Source organism: Acomys minous (assembly GCF_964271855.1).
Source record: "Acomys minous genome assembly, chromosome: 13".
Lineage (NCBI taxonomy): Eukaryota > Metazoa > Chordata > Mammalia > Rodentia > Muridae > Acomys > Acomys minous.
The window spans coordinates 34439295-34453876 of record NC_140495.1 but is presented as its reverse complement, the minus strand read 5'-3'; the positions used below and the strand labels follow the sequence as shown (position 1 = coordinate 34453876).

The 14582-nt window shown below is 44.3% G+C and overlaps 1 protein-coding gene across 15 annotated transcripts in view; it reads right to left on the bottom strand.

Annotated features, from left to right (window-relative positions):
* The window catches only part of SNAP91 (synaptosome associated protein 91), a 116520-nt gene extending 103016 nt beyond the window's left edge, over nt 1-13504 (bottom strand). For 8 of the 15 annotated variants that reach the window (XM_084754950.1, XM_084754959.1, XM_084754963.1 and 5 more), the window contains exons 1-2: nt 13050-13241; nt 12216-12375 (exon numbers count right to left, since the gene is read on the bottom strand). In XM_084754950.1, coding sequence (XP_084611076.1) covers nt 12216-12345 — 130 coding nt within the window. In that variant the 5' untranslated portion in view covers nt 12346-12375; nt 13050-13241. Of the gene's footprint in view, nt 1-12215; nt 12376-13049; nt 13244-13263 lie in introns of those variants that run through there. The other 7 variants (XM_084754962.1, XM_084754964.1, XM_084754951.1 and 4 more) reach the window with 4 other exon arrangements.
* Between the last annotated feature and the right edge of the window lie 1078 nt (nt 13505-14582).

Sequence of the window (14582 nt, the reverse complement as noted above, 5' to 3'; positions counted from 1 at the left end):
AGCACATGCACCCATTAAAAAATTGAACCAGGTCTTTATGTTTGAATTTCAATGACAAATATACCTTAACCTTTTGTTTTCTGAGGGCTCCCAGTGTCTGTTTGAAGACATGTTTGATTTCAATAAAATACTAAGGAATGCATAAAATGATGTAATCCATGAATGCTTCATTTTCTCTATTTTCCTAAGATAAAACCAATAGAAGTCAAATTACTAGGTCAAAGGGCTTTCAAGGTTTTCAACCGATACTGACAGCATGTCCTCCAAAACATGTAGATTAATTTCTACTTCCACCCACTGAGCACTCAACTCACTCTCTTTTTTCCATCTGAGCAATTAAGGCTGAGCTGAAGTGAAGAGACACTTCTCTCAGCTCACAACACTAGGTTAAAAAATCATGAGTACGACTTACAAATCTAATTGACAGCTGAATGAGGTGTGTGTGTGTGTGTGTATGTGTGAGAGAGAGAGAGACAAAGACAGAAAGAGAGAGATAGAATGAAGTGTGTGTGTGAGAGAGAGACAGAGACACATACAGAGACAGAGACAGATAGACAGAGAGACAGAGACAGAGAGAGGTAGACAAAGAGACAGAGAGAGAGAGAGAGACAGAGATCTCCTTGGTATGGCAGAATTTGCCATGATGGCACAGATATACTAAGATATACACAGATACACTATATACTACAGAATCACAAACTACTATGAAAAAGATAAATACAAATTAAAAGCCTCCTTTGGGAAATGGTGATAATTAAGAACAAGTAATCATACTCAAAGTAGTGGTGTGATGTAAGGGTTAAACAGCAGGCTGAACTGCATCAAAGCAGGCTGCAGGAGATCCTTCCACAGGCACACTCCTGCTCATACAAGGGCTGAAAGAAGCAGAACACTGCACCTCAACGTGTTTAAGGAAGAAGTCATTAAAAACATGAACACAGTGCAGCCTGGATGGGATAAGAGAAGCCAGGCGCAACAGAACTACATTAAACCACAGTCTATTCAATTACCCGGCTAGAAGCTAGAACAGCTGCAAGCTGCAGACTCTTGATACTAGCCAGGCAGTCAGAGTTGCACCTGAGGGTCTCTGTCATCACACAACCAATCAGGATGAGGCCAACAAAGCAGCGACACACTGGAGCCGTTGCTCAAGACAGTTAGAAGGAACTACCAACATAAACACACAGAGAACGTGTGGTTTTTGCCCCCCAGGTCTTAACTTCCTTAAGTGTAAAAACTGGGAGTCTGGAGATGGCTGAGATTCTCTCTCTCCAACCTTGACGGCCCCCCAGGCGGAGGTGCACCGGCTCAGAGGCTGTTTTACACTATCCAACCTCTTACACGGCCAGCCTTCCAGTAGCTGTCAGCTTCTTTTAACTGCCTAAGGCCTGCCTTCTCCACGTGAGCGGCTCTCCCCGTGAACAGCAAGCAGCCCTTGTCCACAGCTCTCTCACGTGCGTTCCTTTGATCCTTCTAGTGCGGCCTTAAAGACCATTTCTGCAATGCTCCTCCACTGTGGTCTTTCTTTTCCTGCTCAACCTTAATGCTTTTTGAATCACTGGTAATTAGTTCTTTCATTTTCTGTCTCCCCTACTAGGCTGCCAGCGCTCTGGATGCCAAGGGCTATATCTTATTCTCCATGGTATCCCTGCCTCCTGGAACAATTCCTGGCATTTGGTAAATATTTATTAAATGAATAAATAATGATATTATGCTAAGTAAGTATTCGAAGCCTCAAGACTGAAAGTAACTTCTAATTTCTCCAACTAGGTCATTGAAAACAAAAGAAACATGCTGACATTTATCGCTCTCTTTGCAAAGGTAAAAAGAATATTATTTTAAGTTAGATTTCTAAACCCCTCAAGTCACTCCTTCTTTCTTTTTTCTTCCCTCTTTCCTTCCTTTTCCTTTTCCTTTGCTGGTGAGCAAATCCAGCAACTGATGCACGCCGGGCACGTATACACACCAGGAGCGTGCTGTACCACTGAGCTTGCCGTCTCCCGAACCATGACTGCCATCGTTTTAGTGGGGTTATTATTAAATGCCAAACAGTATAATTTCAGAGTAAGTTGTGAGTTGGTGGCCACTTTGAAATTATGTTTTTAATTTTTTGAACTTTCCTTCCCATTACAAAGTATCCATTACTGAATTATAAGAAAGAAATGGAAGAGTAACACTCCTCAACCATAACTGACTGGAAACAAAGAAAATGGAAGCATACACACACAGAATGCTGAAATTTTTTCTGTAATATTGCATCCTAATTATTGGACATCTAATCATGAGAGAAACACACCACAGGAAGTACACATACGCTTCAAATGCACAGCCAAAAAATTATAAACATAATTTAAAAGGTAATGTTTTTCCAATTTACAAATCCTGCCATTATATGCTTCTTGTCAGTTATAGTTTCACCCAGCAATTTATTTTTTTATTTTGGTTTTGGTTCTTAGAGACGGGGTCTCTCTATGTAGTTCATAGCTGCCTCCTGCCTTTGCCTCCAGAATGTCTGGATCATAGGCATTCCCAAAGCCGCCTGCCAAAACGTAGCTTTTACCATATCCCAAGAATGTAACTGTAAAGAGGCTAGCAAGGACTATGCATTAACTGTTTATATTAAGCAATTTAATGGTCTTTTAAAATTGATTTTCTGAAAAAATTGTTATTAGCTAATCTTACAGTCTTTTAGTAAATAGTGTCTAATTCCTTGTTCTTCTGAGAGTTATTAGGTAAAATTGAGATCTTTATACACAAAGTATATGGGGGAAAGGCCTGAACTTGGGGAAGAATGAAGCATGCAATCAGGACTGTCATATTTAATTTCCCAACATTTAAATTCGCAAACCAGTTCTCACCCTGTGTTTGGTGTCAGAGGAGCTTCAAGGAAACTCCAACCATGGGGAAAACCCAGTACAGTTCCGACACACACAGGGAGCCATCAGTACAGTTCTGACACACACAGGGAGCCATCAGTACAGTTCTGACACACACAGGGAGCCATCAGTACAGTTCTGACACACACAGGGAGCCACCAGTACAGTTTTGACACACACAGGGAGCCATCACTACAGTTCTCACACAGAGGAAGCCATCACTACAGTTCTGACACACACAGGGAGCCATTTAATTCCTGAGCAGGCATGCCCAAGCTGGGTGTTAGAAACGAGATTCTAAAATACATAAACAACATGTGCAGAAGACTAAAAGTAATCCGTGTATGATAATTTTAATGAATTAAAACATAGCTCAAGAGTGAACCAGTGGGGGGAGAATTGAGCAAGAACAAGAGGAAACAGGCAGGCCCCATTCCTAGGGCACAGGTGGACTATCAAGGCAAGACATCCTTCCACCCATTGGCTTCCTCACAAGATAACGAAAGTAATACCCAGGATCAAAACACGCAGAGCTTTCAGAAAACCATAAGATACAGCAACAATCAGGATGGCCCAGAGGTGCCATAATTTAACAGTGGGTAACAGGTGACCAGTCCTCTGCGACTAAGGAAGAAATAGCCACATGTATAGTGCCCAGATTCCAGTTTTGCACCCTTAGTAAAATTAACACCCACAAGAAGACAACTTTTTAGCAAAGGGAAACAATTAAATGTGTCACATTAAGCCTACAGTCAGGGTGGATGAGAAGGAAATCTCAGGGGCGTTTGTAACCACAGCTTTCCCCTTTCTCAAATGTGTTATTGAAACTTATACTACAGACCAACACTCCAATATCTCAGGCACTTAGGGCCATATAACTCTGATTTTACAGCTTTTCAGATTCAGCAAAGGCTTAAGACACACTGCATACTAACACCCAGGTATGCTCTTGACAGCAGTGGTGATATTTCTGTAGCTGAGCATACATACTTTAGGGTACGAGGTATGAAGACAACCAGGTCAACTTCTGCCACCAAAGATTCACAAAAGCAATTTTCTGAGCTTTTTGGATTTTTAGGTGTGGACAGAAGTCATGAACCCAGACCTACATCAGATGGGAAAAGAGAAATCAATTCAAAATGGGACCCCTGTGGGGCTTTCATAAAACAAGCCCAGATTTTATCTAGGTGACACCAGGCTCCCTGGGCTTCTCTCTGATGGAGACCTAACCAACATGACCTCAGATGCTAAAATTATGACACATCTGTGAAAACACCACAGTGAGGGTCAGGCTCAGGCTAAACTAGAAGCAGAGCTGCATGGACCAGAGCCGCAAAACAGAGGCTAAAATTAGCTTGGCTAAAGATGGGAAGGAAGCAGGGAGTGGAAGTGATGGTCATCCCTTTAATCCCAGCACTTGGGGAGGCAGAGGCAGACAGATTGCTGTGAACTCAAGGCCAGCGTGGTCTACAAAGCGAGTCTAGGACAGCCAAGGCTACACAGAGAAACCCTGTCTCGAAAAATACTACACATACACAACACACACACACACACACACACACACACACACACACAGGAAGGAAATAAAGAAGGGATCCAAAAAGATGAGCAAGGGACATCTTCTTATATGCTGTCCCCAAATGAAAAGATCTGAAAAGCTAAAGAGAGAATAAACTAACTAGATAACACCTGAAAACCAAAGAATGCTCAAGAGAAAAGTGCCAGGAACTATGGAAGGTATGTTCAGACACTCAAGGAAGTGTAATATATCTACGCGCTTGAGCGTAGGAAGCAATCAGTGATAATTCAAAGGCTAAGAATTTTCTCGAATTGAAGAGAGATGTTTATTCTCAGTTCGGGAAAACCCAATGCAGTCCCTATAGGACAGACAGTAGGGAAGCCACATGTAGACACATAGTATAAAAGGTGATAACAAATATGATTTTTTTTTTGTTTTTGTTTTTGTTTTTTGAGACAGGGCTTCTCTGTGAGTTCGAAGCTAGCCTTGGCTGTCCTGGACTCAACTTTGTAGACCAGGCTGGCTTCAAACTCACAGAGATCCGCCTGCCTCTGCCTCCCAGAGTTCTGGGATTATAGGGGTGTGCACCATCACGCCTGGCTTGAAGAAGATTTTTTAAAGCACCCACAATAGGTGATTATTTAAAATCATGCGGATAAAGAAATTCTTGTGACCAACAATGGAAGCCAAATGAAGGAAACACTATTTGAACATGGAAACTGTCATCCTAGCGTTGTTAAGACCAGCTTTCAAAACCATAAAGGAAATAAAGTCTTTTTAGATGAAAACATAATTCTCCAGTGAACAGCCTACTGAGGAAGCTTCAGAGGGTTACACTCAAGAAAACACTGGGAAGAAAGGACTGGTGAGCAAAGCAGTCCAGTAAGAAGGGGTGATGACTAAGCACACACTGTCTCTATCACTAACGACAGCTAACCAAGTTAAAGCTGCAGTAGCACTAACGCTTGGACATTCATAGTATACAACTCAGAAGTCTTAAAAGTTCCTAAATTTCTTTTATTACAAAAAAAAAAAATTACCAATGGACTTTAAAGCATAACTATTAAATTAAGGATCGTCAGTGAAAGACTAAACGATTGGACATATAGCTTCCAAACTGTAGAGAGAGGAAAGTTAGAACTGACATAATTAAAAGAATGGAGTCAAGCAAGCATAGAGAAATGTAAGTGTTAAACATTGGTGAGAGTGGCAGGCAGGGTTCTTGTGGTAAAGGCTAGTAGCAGCAGCAGCAGCGGTGGACAGCAAACACATTCTCCCCAGCTGTCCCTAGGCTTCCAACAGAAGCCTTAGCAACCAAGACCTCAGCACTGATGGTGAGGTCCTGACCGTGGCTGCATATTTGTGTGTCAGACACAGCTCTCAGATTATAAGCCTGGTAAACTGAGTGGACAGTGATGGGTACCCAACTGCAATTCCCATAGGGCAAGCCTGACTGAAATACAAAGCCAAGGGATATGCAAAGTCGGGTACAAATGGTGTCTGTTGACTTTGAAATCACCACTCCAAGAAAGTTGGCAGTAGGAAAGAGAGTGTGGCCAGCAGGCTGGCTTCTGGAAGAGTCCACGGAGTCTAGGGACACTGCCCAGAGGTGGGTTTGTCTGTTTAAATGAAGATACTTGAAAATGGGTGTAAAACAGATAGGATGTGAGGCTGAAGATACTGCTGATAGAGAAGATAATCAAGGGATCAGACCAAAAGGCAAAACAACCCAGAGCAGGTGAAGAATTAGCATCTGTCTCCAGGATTGCTGGGATAGCACATTACATAACCTTTCACACACAGCATGGGTCCACCTTAACCTTGTGTAACAAAGAAACCTCATTACACAAGGAGGTGGTGTCTCCCCCACCACACACACACACACACACACACACACACACACACACACACACACACACACAGACACAGTAGAACAAATGAGGAGAGTAAGAAAGCAGGTAGGCAAACAAAGACTGGGCTTCAGGGTGCACTTTCACCCCACGGCCCCAAGGCAGAGTCCACTTCTTACAGGACAGGGTATAATTAATTGACACCCAGGCAGAACAGTGACTGCCTACCTTACGTAAATCCCTCAAGGAAACACAAGTAAACAGGTTTCTAGGCAAAGACAGAGGAAATTTACAAGAGAAAAGAAACAGGAGTAAATATTTTAATGGCAAAAAGTGTGGCTTTCCAAATGACTTCAACCCACTATGATTATATTTAAAGACTGTCCAAACATGCTGGCTCAGGGGCTGAGTCACCAAAATACAGCGTTATAGTGAACGCAATGGTGGCCTTCAAGGAACAGGGTCCTATGTCACTTCTGACCTTCTGTAAGGTTACAGAAACCAAGATAAGCCTTGAAGAACACCCGAGCCTAACTGGGGTCTACTTGGAAAGAAGGATTTTTGTGCAAAGCTAAAAGAAAGATGTAAGACCTAATGTACAGACAAAGTCACAGAGGAGTATTCATCAGCCATTAAGTGAATTTTAGAACAAATGTAGCAGTGTACTAAATCCCAGGTTTTTAAAAAGTATTGCATGTTAATACTGTAATTAAGATATGAAAACCCCTACTTCTTAGTCTTATATATTCTTCCATTTTCAAGTCACTAGAAAAGCAGATATGAATCAGTTTATTTTTATTTTTGGTTTTTTGTTTGTTTGTCTTTCGAGACAGGGTTTCCCTGTGTAGCCTTGGCTGTTCAGGACTCACTTTGTACACCAGGCTGGCCTTGAACTCACACCCATCCATCTCCCTCTGCCTCCCGAGTGCTGGGATTAAAGGTGTGCACCACCATGCCTGGCAAATCAGTTTTTTTTTTTTAAAGACTGGAGATATAGCTTTGTGACTCAACATGTGCTAAGCATGTATACAACTCTGGTTTGAACCTCCAGAACCAACAATAAGAATTTTTTAATTGATTTAAAAACAACAACAACAAAAACAACAACAACAACAACAAAAAGACAAACCTTTCCACTCCACTCAGCTTCTTTCCTGGTTTTCACTCCATTGCTAAAAAGTACATCCTGTCCCATTACCTAAAACATTCTTATTTTTATTTTATTTATTTATTTATTTATATTTTACTATTATGCATACCATACTCTGCCTACATGTACACCTGCAGGCCAGAAGAGGGCACCAGATCTCATTACAGATGGTTGTGAGCCACCATGTGGTTGCTGGGAATTGAACTCAGGACCTTCGGAAGAACAGACAGTGCTCTTAACCTCTGAGCCATCTCTCCAGCCCTAAAACATTTTTACAACCAACTTTATTTTAAAGCTTGGAAATCAAAGTATCACACACTGAGACTAGCCAGACCCAAAGTCTGCACATCTCACTGAACTACAGCTAATGGCCTTTGGAACTCCACTGCTTTCCCCCATAGCAGCCACTCAGCCTGCTTGGCCTCTTTTCTCCCCACCTGGAATGCCAAGAACAGCTCAGGTGTCCTTTAGGACTTGTCAAAGAAATGGTAGTCAGATTAAAGGATTTTTGAGTATGTATTGTCCCCATCTCTTCTTGACTGTCCAAAAAAATGACATATTCTGTTTTAAAACATCTTCACAATTGGACTAGGTCTTCTGATGAAATCTAGAAGGCAGAATACACTAGGGTATAGGGAATAATAGAGTGTGTCCAGACAGTGGCAAACAGTTAAGTCGAAACAACTAGTCAAAGGTAAATACTACAGCCAATTAGTGTACTTACACCGAAAGCTAGTTACACAATGTACTCAGTATCTTTCATATATTATCGTACTTAATTTTATTCAGTAATCTTCCCATCTTTCAGTATATAAAAGAATATATTTAGCAGAAATATAGCATCCATTGTAATAGTGCAGGTTATGTTTCTTTTTCTTCTTTTGGTTTTTAGTCTTTTGAGACAGGGTCTGATGTAGACCAGTGTGGCCTTACTACGTAGTCGGCGATGACCTTGAATTGTTCCTCCTGCTTCTGGCTCCTAAATGCTGGAAATACAGACATGCACCACCACACCTGGCTAAAACTGCACTCTGTAAATCATAACATACTTTAGATATACTAAGCGTATAGATACATACTAATGTAAGTAAAGAACACTAGTTTGGGGGCCTTGGCGGAAAAGAGAATGATTAATAAAATTTAATATTTTCCCAACAGATTCAGGACTCCAATCACTTGCTTCTTATGTAGGATGAACTTGCCATCAAATATCTTTAAGAATAATAATGAAAGAAAAATAAGATTTCTGGTAGGCAGATGGGGTTTCCATTAGCTTTGGCTTGATGTTATTGGTGATGCATGGAGTGTGAATTGTGATTATTTTAGTTCAGGCCCTTTAATGGCACATACAGAAATCACTCAAGTGAATCTCACACCAGGGTTAGAGTGCACTCTGCATTTCCCTATACAGGTGTTTCTTTGGACTGACTGTGTTTTTGTTAAGCCTAGGCACAGTACTTAGCTCAGTACTCAGCGCATACTAAGTTTTTTACTTGATCATTTAGCCTGGGTTACCTTTTAAGCTAACCACAGAACAGAAGAGGAAAGCCCACTGCCATGTAGCTCAGCAGTAAGCAAATAGTCAAATGCCTGTTAAGTTCTGGGCAGTTTATATGCTACCAAATATACACAGGACATTACAGAAGAAGTAAGGGGAGACGACATATGTCAGCCCTGAAAACTAGTACCTGTTACGTCTTTAGTCTAAACGTGCTGATGGGGCAACATTATTACTGGATGGTAGGGTAGAAAAGGAAATTCTTAGATAATGCAAAATCTAAAATAAGATATAATCTTTACTTAGATTGCTAATATTTACCATATCTGTAATATTTAACACATAGCGACTGACTATGTGGATGGTTTTGTGGATCTGTTCCTCCCTTCAAGAAATACACTGTCATTGGAAATGAGAAAATCTGGGCTAGGAATGAAACTGAGTGGTGAAGTGCTTGCCTAGCACACACAAGGCTCTGGGTTCAAGAACTAATGCCATATGCAAACAAAACAAAACAAAACAAAAACCCTGAGACTATCAACCTTATCCACATACACATTTCCCCATTTGAGATTTCCACCAAATGTTAAGGACTCATCCCGTCAAACATGCAAATCATATACTATGAATGACCATAACAAGCAATAATAATCTTTGGTGTCTTAATCCAAATATATTAGTTTTTAAGCCAGTATTCTAATATTGAATATTTGTTTCATAAAGATTCTGAGACCAATTAATCTAGTATTTTTAGAAAAATCACATAATCCTAAACTCTACTTACTATATCCAAACCGAAACTCCAAACTAAACTTGCGTAAAACAAATCAAACTAACAATACATTTTTGCTTCAAATTACCAAATGGTTTTGTTCTCTTCCTCCTAATCAACATTTAATGCTTTCAAAACTAAAACAGCTACTATTTGGATGGTTCAGTGTCTACAGGCACTGAGTTCGCATGCCTTAATAACAAGATCAATGCACCTTTACAACTGGTATGTTACTTTACCTCTGTCTCTTAGATACTGAGAGTCTGCTGCTTTTTAAAGGAGCATCATGAAGAATTCTGGGCACATAACAAAACTTAAATAAACAGGCTCTTCAGAACTTGGATCTTGTTAAGTTTTTAAAGTGACAGAATTATGAATTTTTCCATGTAGAGAAACTACAAAAATGTGTGTGTGTGTTTTGAGGTCCATACACAGCCATTCAAGCAACATAAGTGCTTTGGAGATAGGGTGAGCATGTTTTCCCTTTTCACAACAAAGTGTGTTTACAACCAGAGATGTCAGTTAAATGCAGTAGTTAAAGGCAATTGGGGTTTGTCACTCAGGCTAAAAAGGCTCAGTAAACACACACACACACACACACACACACACACACACACACACACACACACACAAAACCCACATAATTATTTGAATAATTAAAAAAATCAGTTCCTATTTCAGCTTCTTTCTCTTAACATAGAATCTTCTAGCGTTATCTTCTAAAGTACTCTAGTCATTAACCTATGCGGGGGTATTGGAAACACCCTGCTTTCAAACCCTGAGAGATGTTTCCAGATCTATAAGGATAAAGGTAACTAATTAGATTTGGGGAACCCAGTCTTTATCGGCATCTACCTGAAATGATCCAAACCCGAGAATGCTCTCTGTCATGCACTGATGTAGCGATCAGTCATAAAAGAAGCAAAATCCATAACCTAAACAGTTTTTTTTTTTGTCATGAGTGTGTTTTCTAGGTTGACATAACCACTGAATTGTGAGTCAGCCTCCCAGAGTTGGGGAAACTGATGGAAAGATGGCTAAATGATTCAGCACGCTGCAGCAAAATGAGCCAGTCATGAATTTATAATTTCTGCTCCTGTTAGATGTCTTGGCTTTGGTAGCCTGTCTTACCTGGGAATCAGTGTGTAACACATGATACTGTGATCAATAAATTTTGTTAAACATTCCCCCCAGGAAAGACGTCCTAACGTCTTCTCCGCAGATAAACTTCTAGACAGCAAAGTCTCCAATGCTATGTGGCAGCTCAGGCAATGCCCAGCTGCAAGCTTTCTCAAGCTTTGCTCGTGCCAAGGATAGGGCTAGAACTGTCTGTAATGGTGGGGACAGTCTTCTCTCAGCAGCACAAGAGACAGAAGGAAAAGGACTGAGTGGGAAAAACAAAACAAAATAAAAACCAAGCAACAAAAAAAGAGGTCAAGGGGGTGAAATGGGAATAGGATGTGTTGTTTTTCACGCCAGCACTGGCATTTAGCAAGGAACCTCGTCAAAGGTCAGCAAACTCTAGGCAGGTCAGACAGACTGACAGAAACTGCAGACTACTATTTGGGGTAGCCTTAGAGGATACTTCACTGGCAAAGCAGGTGAAAGCCTTTCAAGGGTCACTTTACCCTCCAGCAACAAAAGAGTTACTACACTAACAGCATGAAAAAAAAAAAAAAAACCCACATCAGAAATACATAGATCCCAAACCAGAATAAAGCTCTCTCCACCCAATGACCATGTGAAAATATTGAGGTGTTAAAAGTTTCCTTCTAAAACTGTACCACCTCAAATGAGGGGACTACATCCATTTTGTGACCTGAGCAGTCATCCCACTCAGCAGTTTCTGAGAACAGGACAAAGGAAGTGTGCCAAGACGTGCAGAATGAAACCGCGATTATCTGTGAAGTGGGGCCGGCTCATTTAATAGCTTGGTTTTATTTCAGTTCAGTTCAGTGTAGTGACATATGACACACACACTCCCCCACGCTCACACACACACACTCACACATCCTCAGTAGCAGCACAGGAAAAGGCAGGATTTTTACAATTATCCAAAATGTACTTAAGAAATCACAGCGACAAGTACGGCCACCTCTGAATGCCCCTTCTTCCCTTCTCTCTGGTTTGTTTCTCCTCCCACAGGCCCCCTCGCCATCCTGACCACGCAACCCTTCATTTCCCTTAACCTAATAGAAGGTGGAGAAAAACAAAAGATGATTAAAAGAACACAACCCAAATGTACATTTTTATGCAGCCGTGTGTGTGTGTGTGTGTGTGTGTGTGTGTGTGTGTGTGTGTGTGTGTGTTTGCTTCCTCCTCTAAGACCTTGGAGGTCATCAGAAGGAAAAAATGGCTCGATAGACAATGTTTCAAGGCCTACCCAAGGGGACACCTCCAAGGCCAGAGACAGAGCTCAGGAGCGCGACCGGCTGGGGAGACAGTTCCCAAGGCTTCAAGCAGTATTATTGAGAGCCAAGGCCACGCCACCGGTCTTTGAGGCAACTATGCACACATGCATGCGTCCCACTTATATAAAAGGATGCTTACAGTCCAGGTGCTTCTTCTTGGGGCCCATCACCTCATGAGTGGTGGCTTTGCAGACGGCTCTTGCTACAGCAGAGCCAGTCACGCTGTACTGAGCGGCGGCGATCCGATCCGTGAGCGTTTGGCCCGACATCTTCACCGGCCGCGCCTACCGCCTCCTCTTCTGCAGGAAATAAGAGGAGATGGTCCCACTTTCACCCGCACCTCCCGTGCTGGAGCGCCCTGGCCTTGCCTGCTCCCACCGCACGGCGGCTCTCTCCTCCGCGGACCCCGCCCTGGCACCGCCTCTTGGGACCAGCGACGCGCCAAGCCCTGCGGGTCCATCGCGGTCCAGGGCTGTCAGCCACCCCCAGGGTAATCCTTGCATCGTGTGGCTGTACCGCTTCCCCACATCCTGAAGAGACAGCCACATCCCGGCCTCACCCTCTGTCAATCACCACTGTCCGCACAACCTTATTCCGTGGTGCGGGAGCCGGTGCGCGCCGGGGTGGCTCCAGACGCCTGACCCAGAGGCGCGCACCTTCCGCTGCCCAGAGCCGCAGCGTTTTCCCCAACGGCAGCCCGCAGGGCCGCGGCCACCTCCCTTCTGTCCTGGGGCTTCGGCGGCAGAATGACTCGCCTTCCATCCCCAAGGCAGGGCCGCCCAGAACCGCGGCGCGCCTCACCCTTCTCTGCTAGGAGCTCAGAGGGCCCTACAGCCCAGGCCCCTCCCCACCGATAGCGCGCCACTCAGCTGTCACCTGGCGGCCTCTGCCCTTCTCCGTGCCCGGGGATTATCCCTCGAATCCTCAGGCCCCCGGAGCAGGGGAGGGGACCAGTGTGGCCCAGCATACTCACCGCGCCCTAGAAGCACTGCAGCCCGGACGCGGCGCGGAGTAGCTAGGTGCAGCCGCGCGCCGCCCTGGACTCCCGGGGCCGCGATGCCTGCAGCCTCTGCCCGGCCCCTAGCTCAGCTCCGCGGTCCCCGCGCCGGTACCCTCCCGCCGCCGCCTCCGCCAGCGCCGCCGCGTCTCTCTAGCGCTCGGCGCTGCGTCCCCATCCCCGCCCCCACCTCAGCTGGAGCGCTTGCGACGAGTCAGGTGACGGCAGCGGACGAACCGGGGCCAGCCCTCTGCGGAACGCCAGCGGCCCCCTCCCCGCCGCTCTGGCTCGCCACCCCCTCGGAGCCGCGGCTTTAAACACTAGAAGGGCCGCACGCGAGCATCCTTGGCTGGCGACGGCAGAAGGGGGTGGGACGGCAGGGGTGCCGCCGCTCCGTAGCTTGCCTTCTCGCGCGCGCCCTGCGTACTCCCCCTCCTCCGCGCGCACCCGCTGCGTCCCCGTGCGGACCTGGTGCACGCGCGCCGCGCACACCTGCGGGGCAGCTGCGGGCTGCTCCGGGCTAGCCCCCGGGGCGTGGGCCTGGGGAAAGGGTGTGCTGTGAAGGCCGAGGAAAGGGCCGCGGCGGGCGCTGCCGAAAGAGCCCAGCCCCTTCTCCCCATAAGCACGTCTGTGACCAGCTGGCCTGCCAAGGGCAGCCGAGGCCCAGATGGGCAGGGCGATTCGAAATGTCAGATTCTGTGACCACGCGACCGTTACCTGTGCGCCCTCAGCTCCCCGCGGCTGCTCAACTTGTCTCAGTTACAACAGGGAGCAGAGTGGCCAGGTAATTCGAACTGCCTTAGTCCTTAAGGCGATACTGAGGTATGCGGTAGAGCCAAATAAGTAACAAAGCCATTAACAGACTCTCAGATAACACTGGACCGGTAATTTCTGCCATTTAAATACATTGGAACGGTTTAAGTCATTTGAATGTTATTTGCATGGGACTGGACTCAGTCATTTCAAGACACTTGGCAAAGGTCATTACTTAGCCGTTCTTTTAAATTCTCATAGTTAAGATCAGAATTTCCCTTAGGAATTGACCTCTGTTTAGCCCCTCCCCCGCCCAAGGCCATATATACCTACTTACACACCTCAAGGTCCTGCCTTGTAGTGCTTTTTCACTTGGTCGAGTGTTCAATATGTAGTCATGACTTCCTGATAGCTGGGGCTGATCCCAGCACCAATTAGAAGCCTTGTGACTAAAGAAAGCCCAACTCCACCTCCCTGTAGCTACATATACTGCCATCACTATATGACCCCACAGTCCCATATTTACCCAACAAAAGTAAAAACACATTTTTACCTATAAACTTTTATTCAAAATTGTAGTAGCGTTATATAATGCCCCCAAACTGGAGGAAACCAGTGCATTTCAGTAAATATCTAGAGAAAATATGGTGTATCTATACAACACAATACTACTTGACAGTAACAAGACAAAAACAGAAGGTGTGGATGAATCTCAATATATAATATGCTTCATGAAAGAGGCCCGACCATCAGAAA